Below are 17,172 nucleotides of genomic sequence, written 5' to 3' on the forward strand. Positions count from 1 at the left end.
TCACCTGCAATTAATTTTTTGAAAGGATAAGGACATGGACCTCCAGAGTCGCACCTGAGATGTCATGTTCTCTTAGGCCAATGTTTGCTTCAAACAAAGAAACGTCATTGTTTGGTATAAAACTTACAAAATGAGATTTCAAACCCATCAACCACGTTGATGCAATGATAAATCTGATCTCAACCCTGGTTTATGGCAAGTAAGGAACCAGGGGACCTTGTAGCAACCTCAAAAGTTCTGTCTTTTTCTTATTTTTTGGGGGAACGTAAAAAAAGAAAAAAGAAAAGGAATCATCTTTAATTTATATATATGCAAGATGACTTTACAAGGTGTTTCCTTTCGTTGGCTAGCGAGGATGATGCAAATTGTAAAGCATAAGAGCATCCCTTTAACGTTCAGTTTTCTAATGGAAACATTTAGAGCGAAACAGAAAAGACAGTGGAAACTAAAAGGAAGATCCACCACTTGCAGAAAAAAGCTACACCCGTACAAGAAGTTCATATAGAGAACCAACGACATTGCTCTCATCGCTCCTTTACTTCAAAATCAGTCACGAATATGTCAAATCTATGTGCATGTCATATCCATATCTACATCAATGCAATCTATAATTTGTGTTCAACAAGAATACACAACAGAAGTAAAGAGTCAAGCAGAGACAGACCAAAGCAACAATATAAATGTTACTTACATTATCTTGGTCATATTTTAGATTTATAACGAGTCAAACCGCCAGGCATACCATTTTACGATGGAAAGAAATCAACTTACAAGACTCACAAATCTTCTATTGTGGTCTATAGACCGTAAATAACCCATGATTTATGAAGCTGAACCCTATACTGGGAATTTACCAAACTGGGTAGGCTTCAAATCCTAGCAGTTCCAAGATCAGTAGCAAGACACCCTAAACAATCATACCAAAGACTGCACAAACTTCTTGCCCAAGACACCACTAATTTACAGAATGTTTATTCAACACCAGGTCCTAGGTACAAACTGGCTTCATATAAACACGAGCACTGAAGGCAAAACTCCAGTTTGAAAAGCATATACTTCTTTTAACTGACATTAACTTCTCCACTGGCATGTGCCTCCTTTACTCTCTTCTCGTACTCATCTTCTTCTTCTTCTTCTTCCTCTGCATCTTCTTCCTTTGCATCCCCATCTTCTTCTCCACCCCAGCCAAAGCCTCCAATAGAACGCAAAACTGGAGGAGCAGCTTTAGCCTCTTCAACTATTTTCATGATTTCTTCAACACTTTGAAGAGAGAAAGTTGGGTTTTCTTTCCTGTAGTATGCAGTTTGAGCTGCTTCAGTCAGTTCCCTGGGCAAGTTCTTCAAAAACCATGGATGGTTCTTGATATCTTTGATGGAGATCCTCTGTAAAAACATGAGTTAAAACAGTGAGGCCCAAAGGGAGAGAGAGGGAAGGGAAAAGCAGGCTTATCAAGGGTGATGGATTGATGAAAGGTTATTATAGCACGTGGTCACTCCAAGAATGGCAATTTAATAAATGGACATCGCTCTCTTGTTTTACTTTACATGCCCCTCCACATCAGCAGAAAATTGAAAACCTCTCGTCTAATCAAAAACCTCCAAAATTTTCTTTTCAACACACAAGTAGCAGAAAGTTTATATAAGCCTCATGCTTTAGCACAACATGAAAATGATGGGAAAAAAAAGATATATATCAAGACTCCCACCATGCCAATAAGCAACCAATTAAGAAACGGAAATTATGGGAGAACAAGCATCTGTCCACATGAATTTAAATGCATTTTAACTTTAATATTAGTTTATGGTAATTCTTGAACAAGTTACGTAACAGTAGAACATACCCTGGAGGGGCTAGCAACAAATATGCGAGAAAGGAGGTGTCTGCAATCTTGAGATACGTGAACATAGTCTGGGATTTTGTATTGAACAGACATTATTCTCTGCAGCAGGTCAAAAACATAAGAAATCATAAATAAATGAAATGATTAAGGATAGTCAATCAAAGGGATGTGCAGGAGGATGTAACTTACACTAATAGTTTTCCTAAAATTCTTTGGATCTTCTTGGTCCTCGAATGGGTATGCACCCACCAACATAACGTAAAGAGTCACCCCACATGACCATACATCTGCCATCTGAAAAGGAAATAAAATCCTAAATTAATCTTAACCTGCAAATGGAAATATGTTCTATCTTTGTTTTGGAAAGACTTGCTAAACCTCAGACCACAGTTTCTCTTTGCTAAATATCACAAATGTAGTTTCATCATCGTTAAAATGAAAGCTTCCTCATAAAGAGGCACAGCTGCAATAATGCACTTTTTGCAGATATCCAACTAATTGCTAAATATGCTAGCGATTGATCTTATACAAAGCATATAAATACCGTCAACAACACAAAAACACGACCAAGTAACATCAGCTGATCTTTGCACAGCATGTAATGCCATCAACTTCTCTAACACATGATCAATTAACATAAGCACATAACCATAATTAAAATAACCTAGTCTAATAAAGGAGCAGCTATCAACAATATTAGAACAAAGTATATGAAGATTAAATTACCTTGCCATCATATTCTCTCCGCGAAAGAACTTCTGGTGCAATATATGCTGGAGTTCCAACAGTAGACTTGGGTCTTGAATGCAGCAGAGATGACTACAAAAGGGGGGATGGAAGGAAGCATCTTAAACAACAACAATTTCCACATGTATTTGATTGTGCTTACTGTAACAACCCTATTTTCAGTTATACCTTTGAATAACCAAAATCACAGATTTTCAGACGAGGAGCAGGGCTCCCATCCAACAGGGTATTCTCCAGCTTCAAATCTCGATGGCATATTTGCTGAAAATCAAAAGAGGTAACGAATGGTAAGCTTAAAAAGCAGGGCAATTGTAACTTCTCATAATAAAAGAACTATTAAATCATTGTTACCATAGTGTGACAGTAACTAACTCCTGAGATCAGCTGCTGGAAAAAATATCTGGCCTGGAAACAAATATTAGAAAGAACATCATTAGTAGAAAGTTCAAAAACACTTACCAGCCCATCTCACCCCTAGAAAATAATTCAGGTTAACTCAATCCAAGGCATTTCATCTCACACTAGCTTCTATATGACTATATCAACTGAGAGGGGAAAAGAAAAATAGTAAATGCAGCCAGCTACAAAGTAACGTAACATTGATAAGGTAATGAAATCAAAGCTAACCTCATCTTCACTGAATCTGCCAGCATTGCAAATTCGCTCGAAGAGTTCACCACCAGCTGCATACTCCATCACAATTGCAAGATGTGTAGGAGTCAAAACCACCTGCAATTTTCCTTTTAAGTGAATCATGTAAATTAATTTAAACACAACAAAAAAAAAAAGCAGGAAATAAAAGTTTATACCTCTATGAACCGAATTATATTTGGATGACGCAGCGATTTGTGGTTTATAATCTCTCTTGCCACATTCTCATCAATCTATCGAAAGTTAAAATGTAACAAATTTATATCGATATTTCCAATTTCCTTCAAAATAAAATAATAAACAACTATAAAGCATTTCCCTCAGCTGCAAATATCAACCTTTGAGAAACAATCAACAATGATTTGTTAGAAAATAAAAAATTAATTTTCCCTCGGAATTTTTTTTTTTAAAAATCCAAACAACCGTACATGTACATGCATGCGTAATACATAGAAAGAGACATGAAAATGCATATTTAAATATGTATATTAAAAATAAATAGATAAAAACATAAAGGAAAAACAAAAAAAAAGGACCTTATGGCCTCGCTCGATGTACTTCATGGCGACGAGTTCTTTGGTTTCTTTGTTACGCATCAGCCTTGCCACCCCAAAGTTCCCAGATCCTATGTCCTTCACCAGCTCGTACTTCTCCATCTTTTATTTTTCTTACAAATAAATCAGCAATATCAAAAACCCTAACTCAACTACTCACAAATAAAAGCAGACGCCAATTTATACGCAACACATTACAAATCGGAAATTCGCGGCGGTGGTGGGCGGCGAAGGTGGTGGTGGAGGTGGAGATTGGAGAGATTTGAAGGAAAGTAAAGAATATCGAATTTTCAAATCTTAAAGAGAGCAAAAAATCAGTGCTTTGTCAAGGGAAAGAATCTTTTACTGTATTACAAAGCTTTTTGTTTTTTTTTTTTTTTGTTTTTGTTTTATGGAGATAGAGGAGAGAGAGAGAAACCTTTGTAAAGAAAGACAGAGGCTCAGTATTGGAATGTACCGTATGTTTTTGCAAGTGAGCGTGGGGATAATTAGAACGGAATATCTCACTGCTCCTTTTCTTCTTTAAAGGCGGTTTTGATTCTCTGTGGGGGACCCTTGCTGAGCTTGTCCTGAGGTCTCCTCTTGATTCCGCCCAAATTCTTTTCGATGGAGTTGATGATTGTGAGAAGACGATGAATACTTGGAAAATGTCTTGTAAAGGTTTTCGTATCAGGTTTCGGACCAGAATACAAACAATTGAAGGTATTGGTTACCACTGACAAGACAGATTACTAATGTTACGATGCTTACCAAAATAAGGCGAAAACATGACATAATCTCGCACGAATACGTTAAATAACATGATATTTTTTAATCTCAAATATATATCTATTTATCAAGTTTTTTTTTCAATGTCACGTGGATATTATTTATCAAATTTTATGATTCACGAGATAAAAAAGAGGTTATAAAATAATTATTATAAGATATGATCGATATCATACTATCAATTATGATAATTGACATTTATTATAGTTAATATATATGAATTTTATATTAATTACAAAATATTTTCAATAAATATAACTCAACCATCATTTATATGCATTTATTAACATTTTCTTGTAAATTAATAATCAATTAAATCTTTGTCAAATTTGACAAGAAAATCTTTGAGGAATTAAGTTTTAAGAGATTTTATTTACGAGTTTCCTTTAATTGTTCACAATATATATTATTTTGTATATATCTTAAAATTATTTAGTGTATTTGACTTTATTTTTTTATCAAATTATTACGAGTTATGATTTCGTGAATTTTGATAAATGAAAATTACTATGGAATATTAACATTGTTTAATTGAAATTACAAAAACTCACTTAAAGTCAGATTTATTAAAAATAAAGCTAAATTCATCAAATTAATGTATTTTAAAAAAATTATCTATGATGAGTTAAAATTTTATGACTAACTAAATATGTGCAACCCGTTAATTCAGTTAATTCAATTAATAATTTTTTCAATTGAATTAAGTGAATGTGTTATGAAAAATTATCCAAATTGATGGAAAATGAAGTTTGAACTGATTAATTGAATGTGTTATGGAAATTATCCAAATTGATTGAACATGAAGCTTTAATCGTTTAACCAAATTAAATCAATTAATAATCATATCAACCAAAATATTTTTTAGTATTATATAAACATATATGTTGTAACAATATAATATGTTTATATGATTATATATTCTATAACTTATAAATGATTTATATACAATTTGATTACTTTGATTAACATAAAAAATTGAAATCAAACCGGTTGAATTAATTATATTTATTTTTTAATTAATTGAGTTAATCAAACCATTTTAATTGTTTTTCAATTAATTCATTTTTTAACCAAAAATTGCTCACTTTAGTTGTAATTTAAAGATATTAAAATTTCGTGATAACTTCGTAATATTACAATCAATATTCATTCCAAATCAACATTTTATATCTTAAGATGAGTGATTGACATATTAAAAATTGAACATTGAATTCCAGAAATACATTTCAATAATTAAAGTTATAATAAAAAAAATTAAATTGTTTTCATTTATCATTGTTTCTTTTTTTTTTTTGTCTAAATTCATTTATGAGCTTAACTATTAGGCACCATTATTACTTGTGGGACTATTCGTTTGGCTACTAAATACAATAATGGAAATAGTTGATTAGGCTGGTGAAGTATGGTGGTCCACAACCTACATGATCTTCTCTCCTCCAAAAGCGCGTGCAACAAAGCCCGCATCTGCGCGTGGGAGGAAGATCGTTCCCCTTATATCATTCCGCTCAAACAAACGAAACAAAGCCAACGAGCATTGATGAGAAACGCAAGTGGGAGATTACTCGGATAAAAAGAGCAGCCCACGCGTGGGACACATGCACTTACGTCGTTCGCCATGTTTCCTTGTCCGATAGTAACCATTTTAACAATGTGTCGACCATGAAATAGAACCTGATCTCGTGACTTGTGCTTTGGATTCTAACTTCTAACCGCTGTCCCGTTTCTTTCAACGCGTCCATCCAACTAATAATTTGTAATAATAATGCTATAATGAGAAATCGATGAAGATGAATGATTTGTTCATTAAATTTAGTAGTAAAGAATATTGGATTTATTAACATTATCTATAATGTAAATTTCCCAACTAAAAAAAAAAAATTACAAATTTACACCTTCTCTTAAGATTTTAAAGTAATTTATTGAAAAATAAAGATTCGTTTGGTGGACTTTCCTATATATATATATATATAAGATGAGGTAGATTGTTTTGGCTTGATAATAGATGAAAGAATACCCAATTTGTTTGGTGATAATGATTTTGAAGACCATTTGATGATGGAGGTGTTGGGGGTATTTTTTTTTTTTTTTGTGTGTGAAGGCCACATCAAAACAATATTTTATTGGAGTAATAATAAATCTATTTCAAGTTTTCAACGTGTCACGTTTAATTACACAAATAACATATTAGGTTAAATCACGTGAATTTAAATTTGAAGAGTTAGAATACTTCTTAAATGCTCTAAAACAGTCAACTATTATTTGGTCTTTACTTGTATATTTTAAAATAATAATATATAATCTGATGTGATTTGCATGTAGATTATGCAACCTTCAAATATCATGAAAACACATTATATATTGGGTTTTGAATTTATCGACTTTAAACAAAATTATAAAATATTTAATGAGTCATAATTTTTTTATATAAATTTAAGATTTTATGTTTGTGTAAATTAGATAATTATAATAAAAGATGATCCATAATAACCCATATTTGAAACTCTCGATTGTTTTTTTTTAATAAGAAAACAATTCATTATAAATTAGAATGCAAATTTATAAAGTCATTTGTGGATAATTAATATGTTAATATGTCATAGTTAGTTATTGAAACCATGTAACAATTAGACCAAAATTTGCATGTTATTCAACCTTTTAACGTCTCAAAATTATATTTTGAAATATAAACATATTTGTTTAAAGATATAGATAATCTCATTTATGTGAGAGAGTCTAATTTATTTTAGTATTATTTTAATATTACTATGATGAAATAAATAATTTTATATCCATTTATTTTCACATTACTTATACCCTTCAAAGAATCAATTTTATTTTTGCATCATTTAAAAATGAAATCACCATTTTATTGTTATTAAATGCTAATGCTTTTACAACATGCTTGGTTTACTGAAATGAATAAAATAGAAATAAAATAACCATTCAAACAGAATAGAATATGAAAAGAGTAACTATTATGTAAATTGGTTTATGAAAATAGAACGTGATAGAAATAGAAATTACTATTATTACTTATTCTATTGTTTGGTTGGTAGGAATACTTTTAAGAATAATTAAGAAATAATGGTTAAATGATAAAAATGTATTTTATTAAAATTTAATGATTTTTTAATTAAAAAAATATTATGATGAGAAAAAAATGCTCTTTATTAAAATTTAAGAATTTATTTTGTTAAAAGATAAAAATATTATAAGTAATAAAATCATAATAACTTTTTCTATAATTAAATAATATTTTCACCCAAATAAAAACATATTTTTATTATAATTTAATAATATTTTGTATTAGAAGATAATTAAATATTTTATTATAATTAAATAATATTTAATATTAAAAGACAAAATATATTCTTCATTAAATTTAAATAATACTAAATAATTTTCTTTATTACATTTATTATATTCAAATAATAATATTAAATAAGATTCTTTATAACATTTATTATAGTTAAATAATATTTAAATATTTTTAATTTTTTTTTTGAAAATGAAGTAAAAAAATTGTATCTTTTGTGCTTTAGAGAGAGGAGAAGTGAGGAAGAGAGAGAAAAAAGTAGATTTATTATTTTATTATAAAATAATTTTTTAAATTATAAAAATATATATTTTTCTAATCAACTTATTTTTTTATTTTCAACAATTTAGAATAGTTATTACCAAGAGTCTTAGTAATAACTATTCAAATTTCTCTTAAAATAACTATTTCCAAAAATAATTATTTTATTGAATCAAATGTAATTTTATTTTAAAAATAAAAATAAAAAATAATAATTTTAATTCCCAATCAAGCATGCCCTTATTCTCAAAACTTATGAGAAGGTGTGCGGGCCGACAGTAAAGACGAGTAGCGTAAAAAACAAGCAAGTTGGGCGGCCCAGATTTTTATGGTTAGCGAGAACAATGATCCTATGGGTGCGCATCTGTGGGCTAAGAACCGGACTCAATAGAGGAGGCCCATCCAAAGGACATGCTCCCCGTTAACTCTCAACCTCGCCCTGACCACTGACCAGAACGACGCTTCTAAGAAATTAAATAAGTATTTTAGAGAGACCCTTAAATTCAACGAAAATATTAGAGAAGAGTGCGTTAGCCAAAGTCATCAATCTAGAAAGCAGAAGAGAGCTGGTTCATGTAAGTTGAAAAAGAGAAAAAAGAAAGGACTTTCTCTCCCAAATCTTTAACACGATAAACGAAGAAAAGAGAAAAGGGAGAGAACTAAGCAGCCTAGTGTTTCGAATCGGCCCCCGGACGTTCAGATCCGAGCATAGTCGGCACGATCGCCATGTCATCCTCCGTTTTCTCCACCGTCGGATCCTTATCTCTTTTCGCCTTCATTGTCCTCTTTCTCTCTCCCGCATTCGCTTCCGAGTCAGACCACAAGGTAATTCTCTTATTCGGCTCTTTTTCCTCTTATCCAACCCTAACCCTAACCCTAACAGTGACTCTTTAGATCTTGTCATTTCGGTGTAATTCTTCCTCGATTTGACTCAGATCTGCACTTTTTTGTTGTTGTTAATTTCCTTTTTATGTTAGATTAAGTGTTGCCTTTGACTCCTGCAAATTCTTGATTTACGTGTCATTCGGGAGACTATTAATACAAAAATATTGTTACTATGTTGCCATTATCAGGTGTGAGATACAGATCTCTGATGGATAGTCTCTTAATGTAAATTGTCTATGAAATGGTCAAAAAATCTTGTTCGTGCATGACTATATATGTAATATAAAAAATTGAATGCACACTTGAGTTTGTACCATTTCCATGTTTAATTTAGGCGTTTAAGTTACAGTTGAGGTAAGTCAGATTGTGGCAAAGCTGGCATGGAGATGTTTTGCCCTATTCCATTCCTTCATGTGCAAAATATAGATCTTAGCATTTTCCTACTTTCCGTTGGAGTAATTATTATTCTTTTTATCATTGGTTTTCAATTGAAGCTGATGGGTTTGATTGGATCTGCTTGAAAGAGTTAGATGGGTTTTGTTGCTGAATAGTTGTGGAAACTTGAGAATGTATTTGCATTCACTTACATTGGATAATTAATATCCTTCAATTTGCCATTGTAAGAGGGTGTAAGTTGAGTATGAAGCTGTCGTAGTTGACTTTTTAAAATAGCTGGTAAAAATATCTCAGCTGTGAATCATGTGAAAGAATAATAACAATAGGTGAAGTTCCTTCTTTTTTCTTCTATCTTCATGCCTAGGTTGCAAGATGTGCATTGTTGACTAATTGTAAGATCATTCATCTCTTCAATATTTTTGGAGAGTAGATTCAGAATTCGTTTATACAATTTCTGATTGTTGATGATGAGTCAACAAACACTCTGGAGCTTGAATAAGGAATCTGATCTGTCAAAGCATTATGGGCTGGGTTAGACACTTTTTAGCTGTAACTTATAATTCTATCCCTTGTTGTATTATCTTATATGCTAGAAGTCAATTGCCAGGCGAATAGTCATAGTGCCTTTTCTTCATTCATATATTTCACTATTGGTGTCTGGTAAGCTGAGCATTCGGATTTAATGGAAATTAGTTTGTTGGGGTCTAGGCTTCACAGACTTTCTCAAACTAATTATCCTGAATGCCAATCCTTCTTGAGATCAATGTTACATCATCCTATCATGTGCATTTCCTTGTATTCAAATCACATCCTCTTCCTGAGAACTTAAGATTATAATTGTTCTACTTATTTGTGTTTGATGTTTAGATTTTGTGTTGTTGCATATTGTTAGATTTTTGTAATATTTTTTTTTCGTTCTTCTCTACTTCAATAGCTATGGGTAACTTTGAACAACTCTCCTTGTGTTTTTCCTTGCAGTATCAACCAGAGGAGCCAATTACCCTATGGGTAAATAAAGTGGGTCCATACAACAATCCACAAGAAACATATAACTATTACAGCCTTCCATTTTGTCATCCGGGTGCCAATCCTGCTCACAAATGGGGTGGCCTTGGTGAGGTCCTTGGTGGAAATGAACTTATTGATAGCCAAATTGATATAAAGTTCAAAAGTACGATTTTTTTTCCTTGTTAGACTCTTGATTTGATTGCTGTGATTTCTTTAATAATTAATTTTCCATTTTGTTTGACTTTTATATACCTTCTTTTGCTCCTCCTTGTTTTATTCTTTGTCTGTCCAACAGAGAATGTGGAAAAAGGTTCCATTTGTCAATTGGACCTTGATGAAGCAAAGGTCAGGCAGTTCAAGGATGCTATTGAGAACAATTATTGGTTTGAATTCTTTGTGGGTATGTTTAGCTTTTCATTCTTTTATATAAAAGTAGTAAGTGTGCTCAAACAGGGCTACGAAGATATTTTTACTTGACTGCTCAGTAAAGCACTGAAAGTGCCAAGCTTGAATCTCTTAGTAGAATAGATGTATTGCTTTGTTTGGTGATTGGGAATTGCGGTGGCCAGTGAAAAATCTGATGCCATGTAGGCCATTTGTCAGAGCACTCTCCATAATGATCTTCAATGAAATGTTCTATGCATGTTGGTGTTACAAGGAAATTTATGGTGACATAATAGATGCTGAATGTCGATAAGTTACATTTACATTACATGCATTGACTCATGTAATGAAAATAACTTTTATGCTCAATTGGGGTTTGGTGACATTGGCCTAAAAGATTTCTCCTCAGTCCTTTCTGTGATCTAAATAAATGCTGCTATTATTAATCATCAGGTTCTCAAATAATGATCACTTAATTACCTAGGAATTTCTTTTTTGCTTAAATCAAAGAAAACAGAGGTCTCTAATCTGTGCTACGAAAATCTTATGGAGCATATCAAGTTCACATGCTTGACTGGATGCATGGCATTGGTGTTGTGGCGTTGATTGTTGCATAATGTGAGCTAGATCTACATTTGCAAATCATGTAAATAGATCCGGAGATTGTGGATACATAGGTTCTTTCGCTTGTTCTTGTATGTTTGTTTGCAGGGTTTAAGGGATTATTTTGTCTATATGGTTTTGTTGGAGCACTTACTCTATCTTCCTTGCCTTTTTGTTGATGCCATGTATTGTGCTCTTCACGATGCTGAAAGTTCAGATGATCTGCCTTTGTGGGGTATGCATTAATCCACTTCCTTCTCATTTTATCTAGTCTGCTGATCCTTTTATAGCTCTTTACTGAAGAATTTATCTTTAACTTTTTAGGCTTTATTGGTGAGCTTCATCCTGATAAGAACAGTGATAATGGAAAGCAAGTACTCAACACACATAAGAATATCGTTATTAAATACAATAATGATCAGGTTTGTGGTTTCTGACATACATATGACTTTAATTCCATATTTTGGAATCTGCTGTTGTTATTGACCACACTGCTATCTTGCAGATTATTCATGTCAATCTCACTCAGGATGGTCCAAAACCACTGGAAGCAGGGAGAATGTTGGACATGACATACTCCATCAAATGGATTCCAACTAATGTCACCTTTGCTCGTCGCTTTGATGTTTATTTGGACTACCCTTTCTTTGAGCACCAGGTAAGTGGCATTGTTGGTATTTTTGTCCTCTTAATGAGATTCTTTTTTGTTACTTCTGCAACAAAATATTTCATTTATCTTTACAAATCTGGCATTAGGTTGATCTGTTTTCTTTAATTTTCCAAGAGTTTAAAATACAAGTTGCAATATGCAGATCCATTGGTTCTCTGTTTTCAATTCATTCATGATGGTTATCTTCCTCACTGGTTTGGTGTCAATGATCTTGATGCGAACTCTGAGAAATGACTATGCAAAGTACGCTCGGGAAGATGATGATCTGGAAACTTTGGTGATAATTCATGGACCCTTTCTTTTTTTCTGTTATTTAAGGAAATTTCTGTTTTCTGAAAATTCATTTTCTCCTTGCAATTTTACCTATGTTCTCAGGAAAGGGATGTGAGTGAAGAGTCTGGTTGGAAACTTGTCCATGGTGATGTTTTCCGGCCTCCTCGTACTTTGGTTCTGCTTTCTGCTGTTGTTGGCACAGGTGCTCAGCTAGCATTGCTTGTTCTCCTTGTCATCTTATTGGCAATTGTGGGAACGCTGTATGTCGGGTATGTTGAGAAGCTAGTATGAAATACAAAATTTGTGAGAGCTGTGAACATATTTATTTTTGTTGCCTGTCTTAGACACCACTTTTTTGCACATAAAGTCAAGCATAAATGCATGGAGCTCTCCGTGGGATTCCCCTTCATGCTTCTATTTTATGAGCTTTTCCTTTGTAGAGCATTGTCAATTTTGACCATAGTGTTTTCTCTTTCCCCTCATTTTTAATTCATTTTGGTGAACCACATTGTTAGTTGGTTCTGGCATTTCATCTTTCAGCTTTTTGACTACTAGTTATCTCATATACTAATTATTCGACAGGAGAGGAGCAATTGTCACAACTTTTATACTGTGTTACGCTTTTACATCATTCATTTCTGGTTATGTGAGTGGTGGAATGTACTCACGCAATGGGGGTATGGGCTATTTTATCCCTTAGCCATTCTTGCTTGCATTTGTTTCCTCTCCTTGTGGATCCTTCATTCTATAAAAGTTGGGTTTTGTTGGTTTTGGCAGGTAAAAATTGGATAAAATCAATGATCCTTACGGCATCTCTGTTCCCTTTTATGTGCTTTGGGATTGGATTCATCTTGAACACAATTGCTATATTCTATGGATCTCTAGCAGCTATTCCTTTTGGTACAATGGTGGTTGTTTTCGTTATTTGGGCTTTCATTTCATTCCCCCTGGCTCTTCTTGGTACAGTTGTTGGAAGAAACTGGAGTGGTGCTCCAAATAATCCGTGCCGTGTGAAGACCATTCCTCGCCCAATTCCAGAGAAGAAATGGTATCTTACACCCTCTGTGGTCTCTATGATGGGAGGACTTCTGCCGTTTGGCAGCATATTCATTGAAATGTATTTTGTCTTCACATCCTTCTGGAACTACAAGGTGAAATTCTTTTTCCTAGGTTTTAATTGTTTGATGATGAACTAAGCAAAGATCATTCTTGGGGATTGAATTGCATTTGCTTTTTGTATACCAAATAGTATGGTTGATGATTTGCCTGGTTATGGGAGCCATAAATGATTTGGATATATGTTGTTTACTGACATATAGGAGTTGTTCTTACTCCTTTTTGCTAGGTTCATGTGTACCTATGTCTTGACTGTATGGGGACTGCCTTAATGCATAAATATACATCTAATGTGTGTGCAAATTATTTACTATCTGAAAAAAATCAAACATAAACCCATTTAAACTGTTGGAGTGGCCTTTCACTCTTTCTTATGGTAGTGACTTACTGTAGTGTTTAGCATATTGCAACTGTATTAAAAAGGGCATGGAAATTTATAGGCAAGTAGATACTGGATTATTTTACTCCAACTTAGACAACTTTTGTGAGTGATAAATGTTATATAAAGGGAAATTAACTAAATGTTATTTTACTCTTATGTACTTATGACTACTAGAACACGGTCTTCTTTTCTTTTCTAGTAATTTCAGACGCAATATACTTATATTTCCTTTGTGTTTTGCAGGTTTATTATGTCTATGGTTTTATGCTGCTGGTCTTTTTGATTCTCATCATTGTAACCATTTGTGTGACAATTGTGGGGACATATTTCTTACTAAATGCTGAGAACTATCACTGGCAGTGGACGTCATTCTTCTCTGCTGCCTCAACAGCAGTCTATGTGTATTTGTACTCCATATACTACTACTACGTGAAAACCAAGATGTCAGGCTTCTTCCAGACCAGCTTCTACTTTGGATACACTTTGATGTTTTGTCTTGGTTTGGGAATCCTCTGCGGTGAGTTTTGAAATATATAAAATTATAAATAATCTATCCTATTTGAAAATAAGGTTATCCAGTCTTTTTATGTGCTCAGTCTGTTAGGCATTTTCTCTTATGACTTTTTTTGATGGAACACTGAGTATTTCCTTAGTCTTTTAATGCATCTCTCTACTTGGCATCTTTCCTGAAATATTCTGGATTGTTTTCCTTGATTGGAAATTTGGACATTTTTGCAGACCTAGTTGGATGTGTTGAAATGTCCGTAGATTATACTGGATTTTTCGAAACACCGTGCATTTTCACTCTCTTTTCTGTTGAAGGGGGTTGGGCGGTGGTGTTGTTAAAAGAACCATTGTTGCTTGTTTATTCTCTGTTGCTGTTTATCTCTGTTTGTTTTTGGCAGATACTAGGAGTTTATGGCTTTGGCTAATAGCATCATTTTGTTTCTGCTCATGCTCATGTGTTACTTTCCTTTCGATGTGCAGGAGCTGTTGGTTATCTTGGTTCTAACTTGTTCGTAAGGAGGATCTACAGAAACATTAAGTGTGACTAGAACTATGCTGTTGGAAAGTAGAACCATCAGTGCTTCCCTGAGCATTTTTAGTTGTCTGAGGCAATAAATGTTGAAGAGGAAGCTTATGGTCAGGTATGGGGGACCCCGTAAAGCCTACAGATGAAATCACAGGGTTTGACGGTAAGGATTTATTCTTGGTTCTGTGGACTAGGGGAAGCCCTGAGATTTTTGTTTTTGCCTTTCTTTTACCCGGCTGTAATTGGAAGCCCTGATTTAGAATTCAGATATTGTTTTATAATTCAGAAGCTAGCTAAAATATTAGACTCGTGTCATTTGTTATACTTTTGTTATACTTCTGTCCTTGATCCCTTTGCATATAGATGTCCCTGTGTAAGAACTGATGGCTAAATTCCCTTCGGATTTGTTGTCCTATTTGCACTTTTTTTTTTGGGGGGAGAAGGATCAACTTATCAAGGAAATCAGTAAATGGGTGTTCGTTTTCTTCCCTTTCTTTTTTATTATGTTCATACTGCAGTACTATTTGGCTCACTGTTTCTCGTTCCTATTTTTTGAGGTGCATGTTTAATCTTTCAATCGCGGCCAAACTGCCGACCTACTTCTCACCCAGAAAAAAAGGAAAAAAAAAAAAAAGTCCTGGTATTAAGAGAAGAAAGAATAAAGGTTCTGATACTTACCGAGATTTGGAGATTGAAGGAAGCCAAATGATAGCTTTAAATTAAAAAAAAAAAGCAGATTACAATGGAAATTAGCTCAATTGTTTCTGCGATAATACTGCAAGTTTATATTTTACAAGGGAAGTTGAACGGAAACATAGATGCACGGGACAAACTGTTATATGAATTTGTGGTTTGGTTTGAGTTCGTGTTATGCGCTAGGAATTTTTTGTCTTGCTATCGATTTATCGATAAATTAAAACCGCTAGAAACTGAAGGATGGAGAAAGATAGTGTGCGGTTGTGACTTGTGTAGCAATTAACATACTAAATTTGACGTGTGCCTTTTGCCAGGGGGCGCATCAGTTGTCTGGAAACGTTCAAACTGACTGCACATTTTGACGTACGCATTGCCTGATTTGCTCCATAATCTGGTGGTAATCGACATTTTGTGCTCGGAAATTTAAAAAATAATAAAAAAAATGAACTTTGTTGTTTCTGTGGGCTCAGTGTTTCGTCGAGGAGACCTTGGTACCCATTCGTATTTTGTACTTTTTAAGTAGAGCCATAAAAAACCGATGGTTCTCTTCGACTAAATGCCAAGGGAAATATCGTAAGAGGATTGTGGCAGCCACATTCACCAATTAATAGGTGAACCTTTTGTGGTGATGATACAAAGATAATGCAAGCCACGGTGGTTCGCCACGTGGCAGATAGGACTCATTGCCACTTCATCCACTCCTTTTCCTAGCCACACTTTCTCCGCAATCCTACCCGTTATCAGCACACCTGCTCTCTCAACATCCTTTAGCCTGCCATTGCATATCATTAGCTCAATACTCTCTACCCCTTCCCCATCACACTGAAAATGGCCTCCACCGCCACTCTCTCCAGCGCCATGGTCAGCACCTCCTTTGTCCGCCGCCAGCCGGTGACAAGCCTACGCTCCCTTCCTACCTTTAGGCAGGCTCTTTTTGGCCTCAAAGCCCAGAGAGGGGGCCGACTTACCATGGCTGCATACAAAGTAACTCTCCTCACTCCTGAAGGACCTTTAGAATTTGAGTGCCCAGACGACGTATACATTCTTGACCAAGCCGAGGAAGAGGGTATTGATATTCCATACTCATGCAGGGCTGGTTCTTGCTCTTCATGCGCTGGAAAGGTTACAAAAGGTTCTGTGGATCAGTCTGACGGTAGCTTCCTCGATGATGAGCAGATTGATTCTGGTTTTGTTCTCACTTGTGTCGCTTACCCCACGAGTGATGTTGTCATCGAGACACACAAGGAGGACGATCTCTAAATTTAAAGTGGTTTACCAATTACTATCCTTCGCCTTCTTCCTAATTTCTTGTCTGTTACTTTTAGGTTGGTTGGCTTAGTGTAATGGTCAAAGGGTTGTCACTGTCATGTCCCTGAACGAGTTACAACATGTTGTAAGGTTTTTGTTCATTTGTGGTAACGTATGAAATTGTTGTAGCCTTAATTATCTTAAATGTTTTGCTGAGGATCTTTTTGTTCTCTCTCGCTCTCTGTTTGTGTATTATTATGCAGACTGGATTAGTTTTATGAATAATGTAGACTAGTAGTGAGCAAATCAGGTTCACACGTAAAACAAATGGATACTTCAAC

At 34.1% G+C, this 17,172-nt stretch overlaps 3 protein-coding genes across 3 annotated transcripts; 2 read left to right on the top strand and 1 right to left on the bottom strand.

Moving 5' to 3' along the window:
- Positions 1-657: 657 nt before the first annotated feature.
- On the bottom strand, positions 658-4,123 carry LOC18607824 (serine/threonine-protein kinase SRK2A). The gene is made up of 9 exons (XM_018116213.2): positions 3,775-4,123; positions 3,397-3,471; positions 3,215-3,316; positions 2,939-2,992; positions 2,756-2,848; positions 2,567-2,659; positions 2,030-2,134; positions 1,841-1,939; positions 658-1,382 (listed from the first exon to the last, which is right to left on the bottom strand). The coding sequence occupies exons 1-9, from the start codon at positions 3,892-3,894 to the stop codon at positions 1,062-1,064; spliced, it is 1,062 nt and encodes a 353-aa protein (XP_017971702.2). The 5' UTR covers positions 3,895-4,123; the 3' UTR covers positions 658-1,061.
- A 4,467-nt stretch (positions 4,124-8,590) lies between these two features.
- On the top strand, positions 8,591-17,061 carry TMN1 (transmembrane nine 1). Its single transcript, XM_018115460.2, has 12 exons — positions 8,591-8,962; positions 10,397-10,589; positions 10,722-10,826; positions 11,631-11,648; positions 11,738-11,835; positions 11,919-12,071; positions 12,226-12,360; positions 12,459-12,625; positions 12,939-13,033; positions 13,134-13,507; positions 14,098-14,371; positions 14,842-17,061. The coding sequence occupies exons 1-12, from the start codon at positions 8,864-8,866 to the stop codon at positions 14,907-14,909; spliced, it is 1,779 nt and encodes a 592-aa protein (XP_017970949.1). The 5' UTR covers positions 8,591-8,863; the 3' UTR covers positions 14,910-17,061.
- LOC18607827 (ferredoxin-A) lies at positions 16,322-17,061 on the top strand. The gene has a single exon (XM_007042208.3). The coding sequence runs from the start codon at positions 16,412-16,414 to the stop codon at positions 16,841-16,843; it is 432 nt and encodes a 143-aa protein (XP_007042270.3). The 5' UTR covers positions 16,322-16,411; the 3' UTR covers positions 16,844-17,061.
- Positions 17,062-17,172: the final 111 nt, after the last annotated feature.

This window comes from Theobroma cacao, chromosome 2 (genome assembly GCF_053813885.1).
Source record: "Theobroma cacao isolate CCN51 chromosome 2, ASM5381388v1, whole genome shotgun sequence".
NCBI classification, from domain to species: Eukaryota; Viridiplantae; Streptophyta; class Magnoliopsida; order Malvales; family Malvaceae; genus Theobroma; species Theobroma cacao.

Bases quoted from the DNA above. Each gene is read 5' to 3' on its own strand.
- LOC18607824 (XM_018116213.2), bottom strand. From the start codon at position 3,894: ATGGAGAAGTACGAGCTGGTGAAGGACATAGGATCTGGGAACTTTGGG. The intron at 2,660-2,755 runs GTATAACTGAAA...CCCCTTTTGTAG, and splicing joins GTGATTTTGGTTATTCAAAG to TCATCTCTGCTGCATTCAAG. The intron at 1,383-1,840 runs GTATGTTCTACT...ATGTTTTTACAG, and splicing joins TTGTTGCTAGCCCCTCCAGG to AGGATCTCCATCAAAGATAT.
- TMN1 (XM_018115460.2), top strand. From the start codon at position 8,864: ATGTCATCCTCCGTTTTCTCCACCGTCGGATCCTTATCTCTTTTCGCC. The intron at 8,963-10,396 runs GTAATTCTCTTA...TTTTCCTTGCAG, and splicing joins CTTCCGAGTCAGACCACAAG to TATCAACCAGAGGAGCCAAT. The intron at 13,034-13,133 runs GTATGGGCTATT...TGGTTTTGGCAG, and splicing joins AATGTACTCACGCAATGGGG to GTAAAAATTGGATAAAATCA.
- LOC18607827 (XM_007042208.3), top strand. From the start codon at position 16,412: ATGGCCTCCACCGCCACTCTCTCCAGCGCCATGGTCAGCACCTCCTTT.